A 26319-nucleotide genomic window follows, 5' to 3' on the forward strand; every position below is an offset into this window, starting at 1 on the left:
GCTCCGTTGTTGATGGAAGTAAAGTCTGAATGTCATTAAAACAGTTAGCTCCATCTTTTGACACTTCTTCCACTCCCGTCCTTGCACGCTACACCGCTACAACAAAGATGACAGGGAGAATACACTGTCGAAGGTGAGCCACGTAAATAAGACGGCGCATCCTGAAGCGACTGTCAGAAAGTTGATAATAGATGTTATTTGTAAAAGCACTTTACATTGAGCAAACAACCTCAAAGTGCTACAGTGAATTAAAAAAATAAATAATAATAAATAAATAAAATAAAATAAAAACTAGAACAGCCTAATAGCTAGAACTACCACACATATATCTAAAAAAAGGCTTTTTTTTATTTTTTAAAAGAAGGGTTTTTAAGCCTTTTTTAAAAGCATCCACAGTCTGTGGTTCCCTCAGGTGGTCAGGGAAAGTGTTCCACAGACTGGGAGCGGCGGAGCAGAAAGCCTGGTCTCCCATTGTTCGGAGCTTTGATCTGTGAAACATCTATGCAACATTTTGACCAAAGAACCAGCGTTACATGTTATGTAGACCACAAGGAAGTCTTTAACATTTAGAAAAATTCATAATAATATGACCCCTTTAATGCGCCTTATGTATGAAAATAGACCTCAATAGACCCACTTATAATCCGGTGTGCCCTATAGTCCAGAAAATACGGTAATCCAGGGTTGTCCAGACTTTTTAAAAAGTCATAATTATGAGGGGAAAAAAATCCAAATTATGACGTGAAAAGCCATATTTATGAGATGAAAAGTCGAAATGATGAGATGAAAAGTCAGAATTATGAGACAAAATGTATATTGTGAGATAAAAAGTCATAATTATGAGATACAATGTCGAAATTATGAGATAAAAAGTTGAAATTGTAAGACAAAAATGTATAATTATGACATGAGAAAGTTGGAATTATGAGATAAAAAGTCGTAATAATTATTCGATTAAAAAAGAATCGAAATTATGACATGAAAAGCCATATTTATGAGATAAAAAATCGAAATTATGAGATGAAAAGTCAGAATTATGAGACAAAAATATATATTATGAGATAAAACTTATAGTTATGAGATTAAAAAGTCAGAATTATGACATGGGAAGTTCGAAATTATGAGCTAAAAAGTCAAAATCACGAGATAAACATGTATAATTATGACATGAGAAAGTCATAACAATTAAGAGATTAAAAAAATGTCAAAATTATGAGATTAAAAAGTCATAATTACGAGGTAAAAAGTCCTAATTATGAGATGAGGGACGGCGTGGCGCAGTGAAAGAGTGGCCGTGCGCGACCCGAGGGTCCCTGGTTCAATCCCCACTTAGTACCAACCTCGTCATGTCCGTTGTGTCCTGAGCAAGACACTTCACCCTTGCTCCTGATGGGTGCTGGTTAGCGCCTTGCATGGCAGCTCCCTCCATCAGTGTGTGAATGTGTGTGTGAATGGGTAAATGTGGAAGTAGTGTCAAAGCGCTTTGAGTACCTTGAAGGTAGAAAAGCGCTATACAAGTACAACCCATTTATCATTTATTATTTATCATAAAAATCGAAATTATGAAATAAGTCATAATTATCAGATAAAGTCACAATTATGGGATAAATTATTATAAAATAAGAAAGTCGACCATAAGGTATTCAACATCGAAATTATGAGATAAGAAAGTCATAATTATGAGATAAAAAGTTTAAATTATGAGATAGGAAAGTCAAAATTATGACATAGAAAGTCATGATTATGAGATGTAATAATTAAATAACTTTATCTCACAATTTCAACTTTCATATCTTATAATTATGACTTTTTATCTGATAATTTCGACTTTCTAGCTTATTATTATGACTTTTTATCTTATAATTTCGACTTAATTATTTCGTAATTATGGCTTCTGAGTTTATAATTTCCACTTTCTTATCTCAATAATATTTACTTATGATTTAACATTGAGGTATTTATACTATAGTCCAGAAAATACGCTAATCCAGGGTTGTCCAGACTTTTTCCACTGAGAGCCGCACACTGGAAATGTTTTGATATTTTTAATTTAAAAAATAAATAAAAATACAATATATATAGATTTTTTTTTAACCCTTAGGGTTTTCCTCAAGTTTGGTCCTGGGGCGATAGAAGGGTCTCGGTTGTAAACATTTTTCTTTTTTTCCAACGCTTAAATTCTGGATGAACTTCTGCTTGATTAACCCTTGATTAATTTATTTTTATGCAATATCTCCCCCCCAAAAATATTTTTTTCCAAGTGTAATATTTGATGCAAAGTAATTGGAGCCTTGTTAATAATACAACATTGATTTTAATGCGCCTTATATATGAAAATAGACCCGCTCATAATAGACCTATGGTCCGGAAAATACGGTATGTCCTAATTGTTATTGTAGTTTTATTGATACTTTTTATATCCATTAATGCATTTTATTCTTACTTATCTTTTGTGTACTTTTTTTTTTATATATATATATATATATATATAGTTAAAATGCTACACATTTTGTAGGTGAGGGAAAATTCAAACCAGTGATGCAGTTAAATCATGGAAATATGGCGCACCCCTTATGGAATGTTTACAATGGGGAAATTAAATTCAATTATAGCCAATAATTCCCACCAATAGAAAATTATTTGTATAAATTCAATTATTCTGAGCTACATCTTATTTTATAACTGATACTAGTGATTAGACTTAGACTTCCTTTTTATTGTCATTCAAATTTGAACTTTACAGCACAGATAAGAACGAAATTTCGTTACATAAGCTCATGGTAGTGCAGGATAAAAAAAGCAATAAGGTGCATATATAAATATCTATAGATAATATATATAAAATAAATAAATATATATAAATAAATAAATAGATTACTGTACAGATAGATGTATTGCACTTTTTCACATGCGTCCACATTTATGGATGTATGTTGTATTGTCTTTTTTATTCCAGCGAGTTAATCCATTTTGGAGGGAGTTGAGGGGATAATTTAATTTAATTATGATGCGTTGATTGTTTCCTTGATTAAAAAAAAAGAATAACTGTAATAGTGAGGCAGTCTTTTGAACGGCTCTTTGAAAGGAAGATCCGGCTCCTTTCAAAGAGTCATAAATCCCATCTTTACTTCAATAAGTGCTGGCTGTTTCTCGGCTGACCTCTGACCCCTCATTAGGCTTTTTAATGTGGTTTCGAGGAGAGGGAATCACTTTGCAGATTACGTCCGACTCTCGCACGCAGGACCGCCATCTCCGCATGGCAGTGCTGCAAGTTCAAGCAGATGTCATGAATGCTTCGAGAGAGAAGTGGAGCTGAATCAGACCTGGTGGGAGTCTGCATCTGAAAATGATTTCCCTGCAGCACTCAGGAAAATGCTGAACATGGACTCGCTGAAAAGCACATATTGCCGACAAAGCACCATGGGAAACCAAGTCTCCTTTGACCCCCAGCATCGTTGCTGCATGAGAGGGTGGAAACAAGAACAGCAATTTAACCCTTTAGCTGGACTCAAATCGTATTCTTAAAAATAAAATGTAGGTTTCTATTAATGTGAAGTAATTATGAGATAAGAAAGTTGAAATTATGAGATAAAAAGTCTAAATCATGCGATAAAAAAGTTGAAATTGTAAGACAAAAATTCATAATTATGACATGAGAAAGTCAGAATTATGAGATAAAAAGTCGTAATAATTATTAGATTTAAAAACAATCGAAATTATGAGATGAAAAGCCATATTTATGAGATAAAAAGTTGAAATTATGAGATGAAAAGTCAGAATTATGAGACAAAAATTTATATTGTACGATAAAAAGTGATATTTATGAGACAAACATGTATATTATGAGATAAGAAGTCATAATTGTGAGATAAAATGTCGAAATTATGTGATAAAAAGTTGAAATTGTAAGACAAAAATTCCTAATTATGAGATTAAAGAGTCAGAATTATGACATGAGAAGGTCGAAATTATGAGCTAAAAAGTCTAAATAACGAGATAAAAATGTATAATTATGACATTAGAAAATCGAAATTATGAGATTAAAAAGTCCTAATTAAGAGGTAAAAAGACATAATTATGAGATAAAAATCGAAATTATGAAATAAAAAGTGAGATAAATAATTATGAAATAAGAAAGTCAACATTAAGATATTAAAAATCGAAATTATGACAAAGTCCTAACTAAGAGATAATAAATTCGATATTAAGAGATAAAAAGTTGAAACTATGAGATAGGAAAGTAAAAATTATGACATAGAAAGTCATGACTATGAGATGTAATAATTAAATAACTTTATCTCATAATTTCGACTTTGTATCTCATAACTTTGGCTTTTTATCTCATAATTTCGACTTTCTATCTTATTATTATGACTTTTTATCTTATAATTTTGACTTTCTTATTTCATAATTGTGGCTTCTGAGCTTATAATTTCCACTTTCTTATTTCATTAATATTTACTTATGATTTAACATTGAGGTATTTTTAGTGGCGAAAAACGGGCTTGCATAAAAAGACTCAAGTCTAATTATTAAATGAATAGCCATATATATATACAGTATGTGTGTATGTATATATATATATATATATATATATATATATATATATATATATATATATATATATATATATATATATTCAGTATATATATATATTCAGTATATATATATATATTCAGTATATATATATATATATTCAGTATATACAGGTAAAAGCCAGTAAATTAGAATATTTTGAAAAACTTGATTTATTTCAGTAATTGCATTCAAAAGGTGTAACTTGTACATTATATTTATTCATTGCACACAGACTGATGCATTCAAATGTTTATTTCATTTAATTTTGATGATTTGAAGTGGCAACAAATGAAAATCCAAAATTCCGTGTGTCACAAAATTAGAATATTACTTAAGGCTAATACAAAAAAGGGATTTTTAGAAATGTTGGCCAACTGAAAAGTATGAAAATGAAAAATATGAGCATGTACAATACTCAATACTTGGTTGGAGCTCCTTTTGCCTCAATTACTGCGTTAATGCGGCGTGGCATGGAGTCGATGAGTTTCTGGCACTGCTCAGGTGTTATGAGAGCCCAGGTTGCTCTGATAGTGGCCTTCAACTCTTCTGCGTTTTTGGGTCTGGCATTCTGCATCTTCCTTTTCACAATACCCCACAGATTTTCTATGGGGCTAAGGTCAGGGGAGTTGGCGGGCCAATTTAGAACAGAAATACCATGGTCCGTAAACCAGGCACGGGTAGATTTTGCGCTGTGTGCAGGCGCCAAGTCCTGTTGGAACTTGAAATCTCCATCTCCATAGAGCAGGTCAGCAGCAGGAAGCATGAAGTGCTCTAAAACTTGCTGGTAGACGGCTGCGTTGACCCTGGATCTCAGGAAACAGAGTGGACCGACACCAGCAGATGACATGGCACCCCAAACCATCACTGATGGTGGAAACTTTACACTAGACTTCAGGCAACGTGGATCCTGTGCCTCTCCTGTCTTCCTCCAGACTCTGGGACCTCGATTTCCAAAGGAAATGCAAAATTTGCTTTCGTCAGAAAACATGACTTTGGACCACTCAGCAGCAGTCCAGCTCTTTTTTTCCTTAGCCCAGGTGAGACGCTTTTCGCGCTGTTTCTTGGTCAACAGTGACTTGACACGAGGTATGCGGCAGTTGAAACCCATGTCTTTCAAGCGTCTCTTGGTGGTGGATCTTGAAGCACTGACTCCAGCAGCTGTCCACTCCTTCTGAATCTCCCCCACATTTTTGAATGGGTTTTTTTTCACAATCTTGACCAGGGCGCGGTGATCCCTATCGCTTGTACACTTTTTCTGACCACAGTTTTTCCTTCCCTTTGCCTCTCCATTAATGTGTTTGGACACAGAGCTCTGAGAACAGCCAGCCTCTTCAGCAATAACCTTTTGTGTCTTTCCCTCCTTGTGCAATGTGTCGATGGTTGCCTTTTGGACAGCTGTCAAATCTGAAGTCTTCCCCATGTTTGTGTAGGCTTCAGAACTGGACTGAGAGACCATTTAAAGCCCTTTGCAGGTGTTTTGAGTTAATCAGCTGATTAGTTTGTGGCACCAGGTGTCTTCAAAATGTAACCCTTACACAATATTCTAATTTTGTGACACACGGAATTTTGGATTTTCATTTGTTGCCACTTCAAATCATCAAAATTAAATGAAATAAACATTTGAATGCATCAGTCTGTGTGCAATGAATAAATATAATGTACAAGTTACACCTTTTGAATGCAATTACTGAAATAAATCAAGTTTTTAAAAATATTCTAATTTACTGGCTTTTACCTGTATGTATGTATGTGTATATATATATATATATATATATATATATATATATATATATATATATATATATATATATATATACAGTGTATATGTATGTATATATATATATATATATATATATATATATATATATATATATATATATATATATATATATATATGAAATACTTGACTTGGTGAATTCTAGCTGTAAATATACTCCTCCCCTCTTAGCCACGTCCCCAACCACGCCCCCGCCCCACCCCGACCACGCCCCCCACCTCCCGAAATCGGAGGTCTCAAGGTTGGCAAGTATGGTATATATATATTTTATATATATATATATATATATATGTCCATATATATGCTCATTTTGGACTAAAAATATGTTTATCTAACATTTTTAGAGTTGTAACTGTGAAATTGTTGATCCTTTCTGTCAGTCAAAACACCGTCGTCAAAACCTTTATTCTGAAAGGGGATTTTCACCCGGAAACTGCCAACCGGAAACACAATTAGCGCTCAACAAAGTGAGCAATATAGCATATGCTACCGATCATATTATGGCTCTCACAACGTTGTCTGAACAGTTGCGCCGCTGCAATGATCACTCTACATCACCTAAAGCTTTAAAAAGTACAAGGTACGTCAATTTTAACGTAATAAACCAAATTGTGAAATAAAACAGAAAGGCTTGACTGAGCGTCCGCCATCTTTGATACCAGATGAGTGTCCTCTGTCATTTCACTTATTACCTTTTCATTATACAACCTCAAACTGTAGCAGTGGGTATTTCCTGATATTATTCCACTTACTGATGATTTAAAATGTGTTTTAAAGCGACCACATGACTTCTGATGCACTTTACTTGTAATGCTTTGAAATGGACAGTGGCGCCATCTGCTGTTGGAAAGCAGACATAACAGCTACTTGTAAATATTGTCACAATCAATTCAGGCAAATGACAAATGGTGGCCCTACCATTTTATTTCCATTAAAAGTAAAGTCTGTATATCTTGCAGATATTGACGATGCCAAGCTGACAAATTCGAGGGTAATCAGCAGCTCCTTCCACCACAACAAGACGGGCTGTCAGATGACCTTTGATGACGACTACAGCGCCTACTGGGTCTACTTTGTCAACTTCCTGGGAACGCTGGCCGTGCTGCCCGGAAACATCGTCTCGGCCCTCCTCATGGACAAAATAGGGCGTCTCAGCATGTTAGGTACGAGAAGGGACGTTTTTGCCTGGCTTTAGATATAAATAGCAGCCCTGGCCGGCTAAATGTCATTGATGTTGGCCTTTTGAACACGCGTGACCCGTGTGTCCCCCGCAGGAGGCTCCATGGTGCTGTCGGGCATCAGCTGTTTCTTCCTGTGGTTCGGCACCAGCGAGTCCATGATGATCTTCATGCTGTGTCTCTACAATGGCCTCAGCATTTCCGCCTGGAACTCCTTGGACGTTGTCACCGCAGAGCTCTATCCCACGGACAGGAGGTGAGTCTAGGACCAGCCGGGCCTATTTTCCACGTCACGTGCACAGTATAATGACATCTAATAGTAGGAGGGTCCGCATCTGATATCGATATCAGTCCGATATCGGCAAAATAATGATATCGACTTGCATCTAAAATCCTCAGCATAAGCGGTCCTGCAGCACCTTTACTTGTGCAAAGCAGGACAGCCAGTTAACACCTAAATGTCCACCAAGGAGGTTGTTCTTTTCTTCTATTTCAGGGACGTCGTTTACAAAAGGTAAACATACTAGGCTATAGGCTACACCAGACCTGGGCAAATTAAGGCTCGGGGACGCGTTAAGCTTTTTTTTAAACTGTTTTATATTTTAATTTTTATCCTGTAAAGCGTCTTTGAGTACACTGAAAAGCGATATACCAAATAAAATGTATTATTATTATTATTAATTTCTATCTGGCCTGCCAGACATTCCCAAATATTTTTTTTAGATCTTTAAGATCGAAACTTTAGCCGCCATTATTGTGCGCAGTGATGTTTTCAAATTTGATTTGATTTTTAATAAGGATCCCCATTAGCTGGTTGCCACAACAACCCACTAGTCTTCCTGGGGTCCACAAACTCAATACAATTACAAGTAAAAGCATATAATTATAACTGCACAATACAGAAAAAAATAAAAGCATCAATAAGAAAACAAGCAAACAATTTACAGTCACAGAATAATAATTACCGTATAAATATAACTACACAATATAAAACCAAACAAAATCATCAACAAGCAAACTAATTTAAAGACTCAGATAAAATATTACTTTCTTTTTAAAAACCTGTTTACTTTCAATGCCGGTGAGAATTCGAAGCAGGTTGACCGTAAGTCTTGAACTATAGAAAGTATTTCAATGGTTGGAATCTGTGCTTTTGCATGATGTACCGTATTTTCCGCACCATAAGCCGCCCTGGGTTACAAGCCGCGCCTTCAATGAACGGCATATTTCAAAACTTTGTCCACCTATAAGCCGCCCCGTGTTATAAGCCGCATCTAACTGCGCTAAAGGGAATGTCAAAAAAACAGTCAGATAGGTCAGTCAAACTTTAATAATATATTAAAAACCAGCGTTCTAACAACTCTGTTCACTCCCAAAATGTACGGTAATGTGCAATCACAAACATAGTAAAATTCAAAATAGTGCAGAGCAATAACATCAATAACTTAATGTTGCTCGAACGTTAATGTCACAACACACAAAATAAACATAACGCTCACTTTCTGAAGTTATTCTTCATTCATAAATCCCTCGAATTATTCTCCTTCGGTGTCCGAATTAAAAAGTTGGGCGAATACGGGATCCAAAATGGCCGGCTCCGTCTCGTCTAAGTCATTGCCTTCCGGAAAGCTCGGACCACAGTTGTGACCGAAATATCCGCCCAGGCATTTACGATCCACTGGCAGATGTTGGCGTATGTCGTCCGGCGCTGTCTCCCTGTCTTAGTGAAGGTGTGTTCGCCTTCGGTCATCCATTGTTCCCACGCCGTTCGCAGTCGTGCTTTAAATGCCCTGTTGACACCAATATCGAGCGGTTGGAGTTCTTTGGTTAATCCACCCGGAATGACGGCGAGTGTTGTATTTGTGTGCTTCACTTGTTTTTTGACACCATCTGTGATGTGGGCGCGCATGGAGTCGTATATCAACATGGAACACACAAAGGAAATGAAACGTAATACCCGCGCGCTTCTTCTTCTATGGGGGCGGGTGGTTGCTTACCATAGAAGAAGAAGCGCTTCCTCTTCTACGGGGAAAAAAGATGGCGGCTGTTTACCGTAGTTGCGAGACCGAAACTTTATGAAAATGAATCTTAATATTAATCCATATATAAAGCGCACCGGGTTATAAGCCGCACTGTCAGCTTTTGAGAAAATTTGTGGTTTTTAGGTGCGGTTAATAGTGCGGAAAATACGGTACTAGTTACTATTAGAGATGTCCAATAATGGCTTTTTTGCCGATATCCGATATTCCGATATTGTCCAACTCTTAATTACCGATTCCGATATCAACCGATACCGATATATACAGTCGTGGAATTAACACATTATTATGCCTAATTTTGTTGTGATGCCCCGCTGGATGCATTAAACAATGTAACAAGGTTTTCCAAAATAAATCAACTCAAGTTATGGAAAAAAATGCCAACATGGCACTGCCATATTTATTATTGAAGTCACAAAGTGCATTATTTTTTTTAACATGCCTCAAAACAGCATCTTGGAATTTGGGACATGCTCTCTCAGGGAGAGCATGTGGAGGTTGAGGTGGGCGAGGTTGGGGGTAGCGGGGGGTGTATATTGTAGCGTCCCGGAAGAGTTAGTGCCGCAAGGGGTTCTGGGTATTTGTTCTGTGGTGTTTATGTTGTGTTACGGTGCGGATGTTCTCCCGAAATGTGTTTGTCATTCTTGTTTGGTGTGGGTTCACAGTGTGGCGCATATTTGTAACAGTGTTAAAGTTTGTTTATACGGCCACCCTCAGTGTGACCTGTATGGCTGTTGACCAAGTATGCTTTGCATTCACTTGTGTGTGTGAAAAGCCGTAGACATTATGTGATTGGGCCGGCACGCAAAGGTTTATTGGCGCTCTGTACTTCTCTCTACGTCCGTGTACACAGCGGCGTTTTAAAAAGTCATACATTTAACTTTTTGAAACTGATACCGATCATTTTCGATATTACATTTTAAAGCATTTATCGGCCGATAATATCAGCAGTCCGATATTACCGGACATCTCTAATCACAACATCTTCTTTCGTTTTTGTTTTTTTTAATATTATGTTTCAGAGGTGTGGACTCGAGTCACATGACTTGGACTCGAGTCAGACTCGAGTCATGAATTTGATGACTTTAGACTCGACTTGACAAAATGTAAAGAGACTTGCAACTCGACTTAGACTTTAACATCAATGACTTGTGACTTCACTTGGACTTGAGCCTTTTGACTTGACATGACTTGCTACTTTCCCCAAAATCCAAAGCTTAAAAAGTTATTTGGGAGCGCTCCGTAATTTTCATTTTCTTCGTCTGTCTATCAGCGTGTTGTTCCTGTCAGCTGGTGTGCTGTCAGTACAACAGCCAATCAAATTAGATCTACGTTGTTTTCATCACACAGCATTCATCCAATCAAATTGCAGGACAACCAATGAACAAGTTGTCCAACAACGTGCCAGTGATAAACAATTATGTTAAAGTTGGTTTCGTTCGGGTATAAAAACTACGACTTGGTCAACAAAAAACGAATTGCCGTATGCAAATCACGCAGTTCGAATATTACAGACGGAGACGCAACAACTTCCAACTTCGTTCGACATTTGAAGTTGCACAAAGAAGGGTAAGTTTTGAATGTAAGATAACGTTTATTGGCTAAGTAACGTGACTTTTATTTGCTGCGTAGTTAAATCAGTGAGGCTGCAAACTCACTGCTAACGTTATAACCATAGACATCTTATAAGTAGACGCAGCATAGAGCGCTACTGCCTACTGGCGCAGACGAGGCGCGGGGCCGCCATCTTGGAGTGGTGATCCGCTCCACTCAGTGCAATTCATTTGGCAGGAGCAATGAACTGTCAGCGCATTTAATTCATCTTACCTCACTGAATACCACTGATTTTCACACGCCTTTTTGTCATACGTGTAGCTATGATAACAGACACATGTTTTATTATTCATAGTTTGCTTAACAGTAATATAATATTCTTATACGCTATAAGTGACCAGACGTCCGAGATCAAAACTGGGAATATAATCCCAGAGAAGGGGGAAAAAACGGTAAACTATTTTTAAATTGAAGAAACAATATAATTAGGTTATATATACATGCGTGTATCCTACATAAACAATGTATGAATACATTAGATATCTATATATCTTAGGGACCTATAGACTGTATCTCTGTTGCTTCAGCAGCAGAGAGTTTATTCTGTCTTGACACTTTGTATTGATATTTTCTATTACATTCTTCCCTTAAATGATAATGTTTGCAGTGATTGTTTTATATGTATTATTTTATGTAAGTCGCTTTGGATAAAAGCGTCTGCCAAATACTTAAACATATATAAACACCTGAAAGTCTTCATATCAGCTAAAACCACCAATCTGTTTCACTGGATTCAGAATAAAACCAAATTCTGTTCAACCCAACAATGTTAGTATTTGAATATTGTTACTTGAAGACTTATTCCTGGTTACAATTATACTGTTAAGAAAGTATTGTCTTATACTTTGCCTAAAATGAGAATGCATCATAATCAGTGGCGGCTGGTGAATTTTGTTCTTGGTGGGGCTGAAAGTTTGTAAAGCAAACCCCTGTAGGGGGGTCATCCTCCTCCAGAAGATTTCTTTGTGATTTTCACATACAAATATTGAAGATCTTTGATCCTTCTCAACTCTGTGGTAATATTATTTTCATAAAATACAACCAATAGTACGTTAATGTTAAATCTTACTTGTGAAAAGTAATCCCCCGATTCCTATTTTCAACAGTCCGCTCATTTGAGCAGGAAAACGCTGAACACCACCATCTTTGTTTTCTACCTGTCAACTGTCAATTTAGGCTGCTCGCCGGCTCAGCAGCACGGCGTATTTTAGCCACCTCCAAAAAGACAAACATAGTCAAATAAAGGTCAGTTAAAATGTATACTATATTAAGAATATGTGTACATATTGCATAGGGTCCTGACATCTAAAAAGTACAACTCTGTTCATTGTTATGTTCATATATTTATGTTTTTCATGTGTACGCACACATCAACACACATACAGTATGAGATGAGATCAATGAGATAAGGTAAGAACAGGATAGAAACTGCTGTGGAACTAGTTACAATGCAATATGCCATGGAAATACAATGTTAACACTTTTGTGCAAATAAGTACAGTTGCACTTGTTTTTTTCAAATGTGTTTATTCTGTAAAGGAATGAGTTACATGTTTAAAATGACTGGTTAATAGTGCTATTTTGAAGTGCAATGTCAGCACTATCTTTTTCCCTGCAATTTCAAATGCACTTGTTTTAATAAATAAATACAGCGTTTTAAAAGCATACACAATCTGTGTAAATATATTAGTCTGTGGGTAAAAGGACTTGAAATGACTCGAAACTCAAAGTGCAGGACTTGGGACTTGACTTGAGACTTTCCAGTCTTGACTTTGGACTTGACTCGGACGTGCCCTGTCTTGACTCGGGACTTGACTCGAGACTTGAGGGTAAAGACTTGAGACTTACTTGTGACTTGCAAAGAAATTACTTGGTCCCACCTCTGTTATGTTTAGAGGACTTTGAATATGACCAGTGTATGATCCTGTAACTACTTGGTATCAGATCGATACCCAAATTTGTGGTAATAATGCCATTTTTTGTGGTCCCCTTTATTTAGAAATCTATCGAAATAATTTTGGTACCGGTACCAAAATATTGGTATCGGGACAACACTAATTTCTACACATTTGTTTTGTTTTTCACGTTTTTTTGCTCACATGCACATGTGCCAAGACCAATTATGCAAAAGTAAAATAAAATAAAGCCATTTTTGTGGTCCCCTTTATTTAGAAAAGTATCGAAATAATTTTGGTACCGGTACCAAAATATTGGTATTGGGACAACACTAATTTCTACACATTTGTTTTGTTTTTCACGTTTTTTTGCTCACATGCACATGCGCCAAGACCAACTATGCAAAAGTAAAATAAAATAAAGCCAATAATGCCATTTTTGTGGTACCCTTTATTTAGAAATGTATCGAAATAATTTTGGTACCGGTACCAAAATATTGGTATTGGGACAACACTAATTTCTACACATTTGTTTTGTTTTTCACGTTTTTTTGCTCACATGCACATGCGTCAAGGCCAATTATGCAAAAGTAAAATAAAATAAAGCCAATAATGCCATTTTTGTGGTACCCTTTATTTAGAAATGTATCGAAATAATTTTGGTACCGGTACCAAAATATTGGTATCGGGACAACACTAATTTCTACACATTTGTTTTGTTTTTCACGTTTTTTTGCTCACATGCACATGCGTCAAGGCCAATTATGCAAAAGTAAAATAAAATAAAGCCAATAATGCAATTTTTTGTGGTCCCCTTTATTTAGAAATGTATCGAAATAATTTTGGTACCGGTACCAAAATATTGGTATTGGGACAACACTAATTTCTACACATTTGTTTTGTTTTTCACATTTTTTTGCTCACATGCACATGCGCCAAGACCAATTATGCAAAAGTAAAATAAAATAAAGCCAATAATGCAATTTTTTGTGGTCCCCTTTATTTAGAAATGTATCGAAATAATTTTGGTACCGGTACCAAAATATTGGTATTGGGACAACACTAATTTTTACACATTTGTTTTGTTTTTCAAATTTTTTTGCTCACATGCACATGCGCCAAGACCAATTATGCAAAAGTAAAATAAAATAAAGCCAATAATGCCATTTTTGTGGTACCCTTTATTTATAAAAGTATCGAAATAATTTTGGTACCGGTACCAAAATATTGGTATCGGGACAACACTAATTTCTACACATTTGTTTTGTTTTTCACGTTTTTTGCTCACATGCACATGCGTCAAGGCCAATTATGCAAAAGTAAAATAAAATAAAGCCAATAATGCCATTTTTTGTGGTCCCCTTTATTTAGAAATGTATCGGAATAATTTTGGTTCCGGTACCAAAACATTGGTATTGGGACAACACTAATTTCTACACATTTGTTTTGTTTTTCACTTTTTTTTGCTCACATGCACATGCGCCAAGACCAATTATGCAAAAGTAAAATAAAATAAAGCCAATAATGCCATTTTTGTGGTACCCTTTATTTAGAAAAGTATCGAAATAATTTTGGTACCGGTACCAAAATATTGGTATCGGGACAACACTAATTTCTACACATTTGTTTTGTTTTTCACGTTTTTTTGCTCACATGCACATGCGTCAAGGCCAATTATGCAAAAGTAAAATAAAATAAAGCCAATAATGCAATTTTTTGTGGTCCCCTTTATTTAGAAATGTATCGAAATAATTTTGGTACCGGTACCAAAATATTGGTATCGGGACAACACTAATTTCTACACATTTGTTTTGTTTTTCACGTTTTTTTGCTCACATGCACATGCGTCAAGGCCAATTATGCAAAAGTAAATAAAATAAAGCCAATAATGCCATTTTTTGTGGTCCCCTTTATTTAGAAATGTATCGGAATAATTTTGGTTCCGGTACCAAAATATTGGTATTGGGACAACACTAATTTCTACACATTTGTTTTGTTTTTCACGTTTTTTTGCTCACATTCACATGCGTCAAGGCCAATTATGCAAAAGTAAAATAAAATAAAGCCAATAATGCAATTTTTTGTGGTCCCCTTTATTTAGAAATGTATCGGAATAATTTTGGTTCCGGTACCAAAATATTGGTATTGGGACAACACTAATTTCTACACATTTGTTTTGTTTTTCACTTTTTTTTGCTCACATGCACATGCGCCAAGACCAATTATGCATAAGTAAAATAAAATAAAGCCAATAATGCCATTTTTGTGGTACCCTTTATTTAGAAAAGTATCGAAATAATTTTGGTACCGGTACCAAAATATTGGTATCGGGACAACACTAATTTCTACACATTTGTTTTGTTTTTCACGTTTTTTGCTCACATGCACATGCGTCAAGGCCAATTATGCAAAAGTAAAATAAAATAAAGCCAATAATGCCATTTTTTGTGGTCCCCTTTATTTAGAAATGTATCGGAATAATTTTGGTTCCGGTACCAAAATATTGGTATTGGGACAACACTAATTTCTACACATTTGTTTTGTTTTTCACTTTTTTTTGCTCACATGCACATGCGTCAAGGCCAATTATGCAAAAGTAAATAAAATGAAGCCAATAATGCCATTTTTTGTGGTCCCCTTTATTTAGAAATGTATCGGAATAATTTTGGTTCCGGTACCAAAATATTGGTATCGGGACAACACTAGTTTCTACACATTTGTTTTGTTTTTTACGTTTCTTTGCTCACATTCACATGCGTCAAGGCCAATTATGCAAAAGTAAAATAAAATAAAGCCAATAATGCAATTTTTTGTGGTCCCCTTTATTTAGAAAAGTATCGAAATAATATTGGTACCGGTACCAAAATATTGGTATTGGGACAACACTAATTTTTACACATTTGTTTTGTTTTTCACATTTTTTTGCTCACATGCACATGCGCCAAGACCAATTATGCAAAAGTAAAATAAAATAAAGCCAATAATGCCATTTTTGTGGTACCCTTTATTTAGAAAAGTATCGAAATAATTTTGGTACCGGTACCAAAATATTGGTATCGGGACAACACTAATTTCTACACATTTGTTTTGTTTTTCACGTTTTTTGCTCACATGCACATGCGTCAAGGCCAATTATGCAAAAGTAAAATAAAATAAAGCCAATAATGCCATTTTTTGTGGTCCCCTTTATTTAGAAAAGTATCGAAATAATTTTGGTACCGGTACCAAAATATTGGTATCGGGACAACACTTATTTCTACACATATTTGTTTTGTTTTTCACGTTTTTTTGCTCACATGCACATGCGTCAAGGCCAATTATGCAAAAGTAAAATAAAATAAAGCCAATAATGCAATTTTTTGTGGTCCCCTTTATTTAGAAATGTATCGAAATAATTTTGGTACCGGTACCAAAATATTGGTATTGGGACAACACTAATTTCTACACATTTGTTTTGTTTTTCAAATTTTTTTGCTCACATGCACATGCGCCAAGACCAATTATGCAAAAGTAAATTAAAAAAAGCCAATAATGCCATTTTTTGTAGTCCCTTTTATTTAGAAAAGTATCGAAATAATTTTGGTACCGGTACCAAAATATTGGTATCGGGACAACACTAATTTCTACACATATTTGTTTTGTTTTTCCACGTTTTTTGCTCACATGCGTCAAGGCCAATTATGCAAAAGTAAAATAAAATAAAGCCAGTAATGCCATTTTTTGTTTTATTTAGAAAAGTATCGAAAAGTACCAAAAAGTATCGAAATACATATTGGTATCGGGACAACACTAGTTCCTAAAAATAGATATACCGGCCGCCAGACACAATTTTTTCTCTATATTTGGCCCCCCGGGGCAAAATAATTGCCCAGGCCCGATTTAACTTATAAATATAATGTAATGAATTATTGTGACCACTAGGTGTCGACAAAAAGCTAATTATCACTCCCTTTCAAAGTGAAATACAGCATAAGGTTAGTGTTTTCCCTATCTAAACAGTATTGAGCTGTTCCTAATATTTTGAACCTCTCTCCATCTAATAACTGGAGCAGTTGTCCAAAATAATGAAATGTTTCTCCTTTTGTAGAGGCACCGGCTTCGGCTTCTGCAACGCCATGTGCAAGCTGTCGGCCGTCCTGGGCAACCTGATCTTTGGCTCGCTGGTGGGCATCACGAAGGCCATCCCCATCCTGCTGGCGTCGTGCGTGTTGGTGGGCGGCGGCCTGGTGGGCCTGCGGCTGCCGGACACCCGGGCCAACGTCCTCATGTGAAAGCTGAGTGCGTCGTTCACCAGGCCCGCGCAAACGACTTTACCTGACCGCCGCCTTCGCCGCACCCTCCTTGTTCAGAAAAAGGTTGCAACTTCACATGGTTTGAAGGAAACGGCGATTCATTTGGGTTAGGTCTCCCTGTTCCCTTCAAAGTTGCCTCGCATCCTTTCGTTCCGCTTCTGTGCCGCGTTACATTGTTGGATAAAAAAGTGTTTTCACTAGAGATGTCCGATAATATCAAACAGACGATATTTTCGGCCGATAAATGCTTTAAAATGTAATATCAGAAATGATCGGTATCGGTTTCAAAAAGTAAAATTTATGACTTTTTAAAAACGCCGCTGTACGGCGTGGTACACGGACGTAGGGAGAAGTACAGAGTGCCAATAAACCTTAAAGCCACTGCCTTTGCGTGCTGGCCCAATCACATAATATCTACGGCTTTTCACACACACAAGTGAATGCAAGGCATACTTGGTCAACAGCCATACAGGTCACACTGAGGGTGGCCGTATAAACAAGTTTAACACTGTTACAAATATGCGCTACACCAAACAAGAATGACAAACACATTTCGGGAGAACATCCGCACCGTAACACAACATAAACACAACAGAACAAATACCCAGAACCCCTTTGTCAGGTTCAAACACTGATGACATCTATTAAACAAGACAAGAGGCAAAGAATTGAACAGAGACAGAATTCAATTTGGACTCAAATATTGAGGAGAGTCGCCCGGACATTGTATCCTTCTACAATCTCCAGCGCGCTCTGCCAAAAGATTGTATGCCTCCTTCTTTTATTTTGGACCCTCCCCGACCACATGGCCACGGCTGTTTCCAAAGGACAAAGGTCGCAAAAAGTTCACAGAAAAGGTCAGTTCAAAAAGAGTTCCATAAAATTGTTTGTAAAATACTTCAAAAAGAGGTCCATAAAATACTTCAAAAAGAGTTCGTCTGGAAATTGGGCAGATCCTGCCATTTGTCCGTTTTGAAGTCCTTGGGTTAGAACAATATCTTTCTGTTGATTACCATACATGAGAGAAAACAGAAACCCCTTCATGTGGCTTTCCCCCTTACACAGTGGAGTTTTACGAGCCTTCTTCTTGGGAGTTTTCAAAGACAGCTTTTATCTTCTTACTTGACAGAACTCAATGTAACACAAAGTTTTTTATGATAATTTAGAAACAATTATTCTAACACTCTTGCGGGACGCTACAATATACGCCCTCCGCTGTCCCCTATCCCCCCACCTCAACCCCGCCCACCTCAACCTCCTCATGCTCTCTCAGGGAGAGCATGTCCCAAATTCCAAGTTGCTGTTTTGAGGCATGTTAAAAAAAATAATGCACTTTGTGACTTCAATAATAAATATGGCAGTGCCATGTTGGCATTTTTTTTCCATAACTTGAGTTGATTTATTTTGGAAAACCTTGTTACATTGTTTCATGCATCCAGCGGGGCATCACGACAAAATGAGGCATAATAATGTGTTAATTCCACGACTGTTTATATTGGTATCGGTTTATATCGGTATCGGTAATTAAAAGTTGGACAATATCGGGATATCGGCAAAAAGCCATTATCGGACATCTCTAGTTTTTACACATTGAAGCGGCAGCCCTTTTCTGATGTGGGGTTTTAAAACAAGCTCGCGTTAATGATGGCCGCGTCACACTCAAAGCTGCTTTTTAACAACGTTTTTCAAGCCGACACCGAGCTGTAGCTATACCTTCGACGGAGGGATTTCCTCTTAAGCAAGCGAGCGTCGGCGGAAGCCTCACTTCCTGTACTTTGCACGCGCCAAATACTGTGACAAGTCTATTTATTTCTACGTGTTTACGCGCTCGTCCAATGGAAAGCATGTACAGTATCTCCAGGGAAAACCCATTTTTTCTTTGTATACAAAAAAACAAGCACTTTTTCTGTATAGAAAGAAATAGATTTGGCGATACATTGTTTGTTTTTTTGCTTTGTCGGCGTGTGTATTTATTTATTTGTGCAGCCTTGTTGTCATGGGAATTTAGTAGGATTTCATGCAAAAAAGCCAAAAATAAGGTTAACAGTAGAGATCGACCGGTTATCGGCCAGGATAGTGCCGATATTTGGCATTTGGACGTACAGCATACTTGCCAACCTTGAGACCTCCGAATTCGGGAGATGAGGGCGGGGGGTTGAGGTGGGCGGGGCCGGGGGCGGGGTTAAGGGGGAGGAGATATTTATAGCTAGAATTCACTGAAATTCAAGTATTTCTTATATATATATATATATATATATATATATATATATATATATATATATATAAATAAATACTTTACATTCAGTGAATTCTAGCTATATATATATATTTATTTCATTATTTATATATATATATATATATAAAAGTAATACTTGAATTTCAGTGTTCATTTATTTACACATATACACACAAATAAAAGTCCGATCTACAAAATGTGCAGGCAGCATACCCCCTCGAGCTGTCCTGGATGAACTGAAATTATTTTCTCCAATCATTTTGGAACTTGCAAACGTACTTCTTCTTCTTACTCGTCGTCGCCATGTCTCTTCTTCATTCTTCCGCTTTGTCTCTGTTATGTTTTTGGACATTACTACTTGCCGTAGTTTTGAAGCAATGCATGATGGGAATCCGGATGTTGTGTGTCAGTGTATTAACGTGCCGGCTGGAATAAACACACACTGAGAAATAGCTCCGTGCCTGCCTACTTTATGGCTTATTATAGATAAATCTGTGGATAACGGAGACATATATAATAGTCTCCTTTTCAGGTGAGAGAGGACGCTAAAGGCACGCCCCCAATATTGTTGTCCGGGTGGAAATCGGGAGAAATTCGGGAGAATGGTTGCCCCGGGATATTTTCGGGAGGGGCACTGAAATTCGGGACTCTCCCGGGAAAATCAAGAGGGTTGGCAAGTATGACGTACAGTAGAGGCCAAAAGTTTGGACACACCTTCTCATTCTCACTTCATTTTGAATGGGAAAAATGTCCCGGAAAACCTGGAATTCTGGGAATTTTTGGAATTTGTCAAGGGAAAGCCTGCGATTCCCGAATAGGCTGAACAGTTTGAATCAGATGAAAAATGTGGGAGTTGTGGAACTTTGATGAATGTCCCATTTCAATGGGAATTTCCCAAAAATTTGGGAATTTCGGGAAAAGCGGGAATTTTTTGGAAAATGGTAAACAACTTGAATGGTCTGAATGAGTTGAAATGGTTGGTGTTGGAATTTTTCAAATCGAAATGTTGAATTAGTAATTTATTATGGAATTCCTGGAATTTCGGGAAAAGCGGGAATTTTTCCAGGTCAAAAAACAACTTCGTTTTTTTGTCCTGATTAAGAGGAATGTTTTGACGGTGGAACGGTTTAAATGGGTTGAAAAATGTGGGAGGTGTCGTCTCCAGAAAAAAGGGTGGAAATAGAGCTTTGGAAAACTAGGAATTCTGGAAAATCCTGGAATTATTTTGAACTTGGAAAAAAAAGTAGTTTGACTTTCCAGGATGGTGGAAGGTGTTGAAGGTGGAATGGTTTGAATCGGTTGAAAAATGTGGAAACGGTGGAAGTTTGAAAAATGGCCAAGTCATTTTGAATAAGAAATATGTCCCGGAAAACCTGGAATTCTGGGAATTTTTGGAATTTGTCAAGGGAAAGCCTGCGATTCCCGAATAGGCTGAACAGTTTGAATCAGATGAAAAATGTGGGAGTTGTGGAACTTTGATGAATGTCTCATTGATTTCAATGGGAATTTCCCAAAGATTTGGGAATTTCGGGAAAAGCGGGAATTTTTTGGAAAATGGTAAACAACTTGAATGGTCTGAATGAGTTGAAATGGTTGGTGTTGGAATTTTTAAAATCGGTGGAGAAATGTTGAATTAGTAATTTATTATGGAATTCCTGGAATTTCGGGAAAAGTGGGAATTTTTCCAGGTCAAAAAACAACTTCTTTTTTTGTTCTGATTAAGAGGAATGTTTTGACGGTAGAACGGTTTAAATGGGTTGAAAAATGTGGGAGGTGTCGTCGCCAGAAAAAAGGCTGGTCTTTGGAAAACTAGGAAATCTGGAAAATCCTGGAATTTTTTTGAACTTGGAGAAAAAAGTAGTTTGAATTTCCAGGATGGTGGAAGGTGTTGAAGGTGGAATGGTTTGAATCGGTTAAAAAATGTGGAAACGGTGGAAGTTTGAAAAATGGCCAAGTCATTTTGAATGAGAAAAATGTCCCGGAAAACCTGGAATTCTGGGAATTTTTGGAATTTGTCAAGGGAAAGCCTGCGATTCCCGAATAGGCTGAACAGTTTGAAGTTGGAACGGTTTGAATCAGATGAAAAATGTGGGAGTTGTGGAACTTTGATGAATGTCGCATTGGTTTCAATGGGAATTTCCCCAAAATTTGGGAATTTCGGGAAAAGCGGGAATTTTTGGGAAAATGGTAAACAACTTGAATGGTCTGAATGAGTTGAAATGGTTGGTGTTGGAATTTTTCAAATCGGTCGAGAAATGTTGAATTAGTCATTTATTATGGAATTTCGGGAAAAGCAGGAATTTTTCCAGGTCAAAAAACAACTTTGTTTTTTGTTCTGATTAAGAGGAATGTTTTGACGGTGGAACGATTTAAATGGGTTGAAAAATGTGGGAGGTGTCGCCGCCAGAAAAAAGGGTGGAAATAGGGCTTTGGAAAACTAGGAATTCTGGAAAATCCTGGAATTATTTTGAACTTGGAAAAAAAAGTAGTTTGAATTTCCAGGATGGTGGAAGGTGTTGAAGGTGGAATGGTTTGAATCGGTTGAAAAATGTGGAAACGGTGGAAGTTTGAAAATTGGCCAATTCATTTTGAATGAGAAAAATGTCCCAGGAATTCTTGAATTCTGGGAATTATTGGAATTTGTCAAGGGAAAGCCTGCGATTCCCGAATAGGCTGAACAGTTTGAAGTTGGAACAGTTTGAATCAGATGAAAAATGTGGGAGTTGTGGAACTTTGATGAATGTCTCATTGATTTCAATGAGAATTTCCCAAAGATTTGGGAATTTCGGGAAAAGCGGGAATTTTTTGGAAAATGGTAAACAACTTGAATGGTCTGAATGAGTTGAAATGGTTGGTGTTGGAATTTTTAAAATCGGTCGAGAAATGTTGAATTAGTAATTTATTATGGAATTCCTGGAATTTCGGGAAAAGTGGGAATTTTTCCAGGTCAAAAAACAACTTCTTTTTTTGTCCTGATTAAGAGGAATGTTTTGACGGTAGAACGGTTTAAATGGGTTGAAAAATGTGGGAGGTGTCGTCGCCAGAAAAAAGGGTGGAAATAGGGCTTTGGAAAACTAGGAAATCTGGAAAATCCTGGAATTTTTTTGAACTTGGAAAAAAAAGTAGTTTGAATTTCCTGGATGGTGGAATGTGTTGAAGGTGGAATGGTTTGAAACGGTTGAAAATTGTGGAAACGGTGGAAGTTTGAAAAATGGCCAATTCATTTTGAATGAGGAAAATGTCCCGGAAAACCTGGAATTCTGGGAAATCTGGGAATTTTTGGAATTTGTCAAGAGAAAGCCTGCGATTCCTGAATAGGCTGAACAGTTTGAAGCTGGAACAGTTTGAATCAGATGAAAAATGTGGGAGTTGTGGAACTTTGATGAATGTCTCATTGATTTCAATGGGAATTTCCCAAAGATTTGGGAATTTCGGGAAAAGCGGGAATTTTTTGGAAAATGGTAAACAACTTCAATGGTCTGAATGAGTTGAAATGGTTGGTGTTGGAATTTTTCAAATCGGTCGAGAAATGTTGAATTAGTAATTTATTATGGAATTCCTGGAATTTCGGGAAAAGTGGGAATTTTTCCAGGTCAAAAAACAACTTCTTTTTTTGTCCTGATTAAGAGGAATGTTTTGACGGTGGAACGATTTAAATGGGTTGAAAAATTTGGGAGGTGTCGTCTCCAGAAAAAAGGGTGGAAATAGAGCTTTGGAAAACTAGGAATTCTGGAAAATCCTGGAATTATTTTGAACTTGGAAAAAAAAGTAGTTTCAATTTCCAGGATGGTGGAAGGTGTTAAAGGTGGAATGGTTTGAATCGGTTGAAAAATGTGGAAACGGTGGAAGTTTGAAAATTGGCCAATTCATTTTGAATGAGAAAAATGTCCCGGAAAACCTGGAATTCTGGGAAATCTGGGAATTTTTGGAATTTGTCAAGGGAAAGCCTGCGATTCCCGAATAGGCTGAACAGTTTGAAGTTGTAACGGTCATTTCAATATGTTTTCTTTATTTATATTGTAAATCATCACATCAAAAACTATGAATGAACACATGTGGAGTTATGTACTTAAGAAAAAAAGGTGAAATAATTAATAATTTTGTATTCTCGTTTCTTCAAAATAGCCACCCTTTGCTCCGATTACTGCTTTGCACACTCTTGGCATTCTCTCCATGAGCTTCAAACACACCTGTGACTACTTCTTGAAGCTCATCGAAGAATGTTTCCTACTAAATCCCTTGCGCGACCACTCTGTAGCGTCCATGTATGAAAACACCTCTGCCATCGACATTCCAACGTGACCTTTAAACCCTTTTGCAAGAATAACAAGGCCATATATTGAGACTTTAAAAAATAAAAAAAAGATAGTACGAAATATTGACAATTCAGCAGTGGAGTGAAAAAAAAAGTTTACATTTTCTGCTCTTTACCGCTTCCCCCTCGTGTCTGTGTTGTGTTGAAAGACGCTCTTCCTCTGTCTCACCGCAGTTCCCAGATTGTGTCTCTTTCTTCGTCTTATTGTCTCGTCACGCTGAGAAAAAAAAAAAAGCTCTCTAATGTGGTGTCTCTCTCTCTCCCGTCTCCTCCCAGACTTGGCTGGGAGCTGTGCTTACTTTGTCGCCTCTGCTCATGTCTGCATTCTGATAAGATGAGAAGCCATTTTTAAAGGGCCAGTTCACCCACATTGCCGTGACGGTAGTAAGACACACGTTTGACTAGAAAGTACGGTGGAACTTCTTAAAGTGGAACATCACCTCTGGGCATTTTGTTCTAAATTATACAAATTGTTCGTCTTTTCCTCCAATTTCAATCAAAATTTGGTGTTCGTTTCAACTTCAATAACAGTATTATAGAGATGTGACGTGGATAATGAGAACCGATTCGATTTGTTTGGGAGTCATTTTTGTATCCACATGCAAATTTAGCGTTGACAATTGCACCCCGACTGGCGTGTAGAAAAATTAAACTAAAAGAGGAACTGCACTCTTGTTTTATTTTGCCTATCATTGAAAATCCCTCTGTAAGACAAGAACTCTTTTTTTATGCATTCTAAATCGTAAACTAGATGAGGCAATTCCTGAAGGAAGTGCGTGTGAATGCTCCAATGCTGAAGTTGAACTGAAATCCTGGAATTTTTTTTTAGAATTGTTGAAGTAGAGCACAAAATTCCCAAACAGGCTGAATATTTTGAAGTTGGAACAGTTTGGATCAGATGAAAAATGTGGGAGTTGTGGAACTTTGAAGAATGTCCCATTGATTTCAATGGGAATTTCCCAAAAAATGTGGGAATTTTGGGAAAAGCTGGAATTTTTTGGGGAAATGAATGGGTGAATGTGTTGAAATGGTTGGTGTTGGAATTTTTCAAATCGGTCGAGAAATGTTGAAGTAGTAACATTTTTAATTGAGAAATGGTATTGCGGAATTTCGGGAAAAGCGGGAATTTTTCCCGTTCAAAAAACAACTTTGTTTTTTGTCCTGATTAAGAGGAATGTTTTGACGGTGGAAAGGGTTGAAAAATGTGGGAGGTGTCATCGCCAGAAAAATGGGTGGAATATAGGGCTTTGGAAAACTAGGAATTCTGGAAAATCCTGGAATTTCTTTGAACTTGGAAAAAGGGTAGTTTGAACGTCCAGAGTGGTGGAATGATTTGAATCGGTTGAAAAATGTGGAAATGGTGGAAGTTTAAAAAATGGCCAATTCATTTTGAATGAGAAAAATGTCCCGGAAAACCTGGAATTCTGGTAAATCTGGGAATTGTTTTTAACTTGGAAAAAGGGTAGTTTGAATTTCCAGAATGGTGGAATGGTTTGAATTGGTTAAAAAATGTGGAAATGGTGGAAGTTTGCAAAATGGCTAATTCATTTTGAATGAGAAAAATGTCCTGGAAAACCTGGAATTCTGGGAAATCTGGGAATTTTTGGAATTTGTCAAGGGAAAGCCTGTGATTCCCGAATAGGCTGAACAGTTTGAAGTTGGAACGGTTTGGATCAGATGCAAAATGTGGGAGTTGTGGAACTTTGAAGAATATCCCATTGATTTCAATGGGAATTTCCCAAAAAATGTGGGAATTTGGGGAAAAGCAGGAATTTTGGGGGGAAATGAATGGGTGAATGTGTTAAAATGGTTGGTGTTGGAATTTTTCAAATCGGTCGAGAAATGTTGAAGTAGTAACATTTTTAATTGAGAAATGGTATTGCGGAATTTCGGGGAAAGCGGGGAATTTTTCCTGTTCAAAAAGCAACTTCGGTTTTTGTCCTGATTAAGAGGAATGTTTTGACGGTAGAACGGTTTAAATGGGTTGAAAAATGTGGGAGGTGTCATCGCCAGAAAAATGGGTGGAAAATAGGGCTTAGGAAAACTAGGAATTCTGGAAAATCCTGGAATTTCTTTGAACTTGGAAAAAGGGTAGTTTGAACGTCTAGAATGGTGGAATGTGTTGAAGATGGAATGATTTGAATCGGTTGAAAAATGTGGAAATGGTGGAAGTTTAAAAAATGGCCAATTCATTTTGAATGAGAAAAGTGTCCCGGAAAACCTGTAATTCTGGGAAATCTGGGAATTTTTGGAATTTGTCAAGGGAAAGCCTGCGATTCCCGAATAGGCTGAACAGTTTGAAGTTGGAACGGTTTGGATCAGATGAAAAATGTGGGAGTTGTGGAACTTTGAAGAATATCCCATTGATTTCAATGGGAATTTCCCAAAAAATGTG

General features: G+C 36.9%; 1 protein-coding gene across 3 annotated transcripts in view; it reads left to right on the forward strand.

Moving 5' to 3' along the window:
• LOC133610286 (synaptic vesicle glycoprotein 2C-like) overlaps positions 1 to 26319 on the forward strand; it is a 143698-nt gene that overhangs the window by 91422 nt on the left and 25957 nt on the right. For 2 of the 3 annotated variants that reach the window (XR_012050724.1, XM_072914162.1), the window contains exons 12-14: positions 7315 to 7518; positions 7630 to 7789; positions 17169 to 17359. Coding sequence is in view for 2 of the 3 variants with exons in the window: in XM_072914162.1 (XP_072770263.1) it covers positions 7315 to 7518; positions 7630 to 7789; positions 17169 to 17352 (548 nt within the window). In the remaining variant the exon portion in view is untranslated. Of the gene's footprint in view, positions 1 to 7314; positions 7519 to 7629; positions 7790 to 17168; positions 19520 to 26319 lie in introns of those variants that run through there. The other variant, XM_072914161.1, reaches the window with a different exon arrangement.

The sequence above is a fragment of the Nerophis lumbriciformis genome, linkage group LG11 (genome assembly GCF_033978685.3).
Source record: "Nerophis lumbriciformis linkage group LG11, RoL_Nlum_v2.1, whole genome shotgun sequence".
Taxonomy (NCBI): Eukaryota; Metazoa; Chordata; class Actinopteri; order Syngnathiformes; family Syngnathidae; genus Nerophis; species Nerophis lumbriciformis.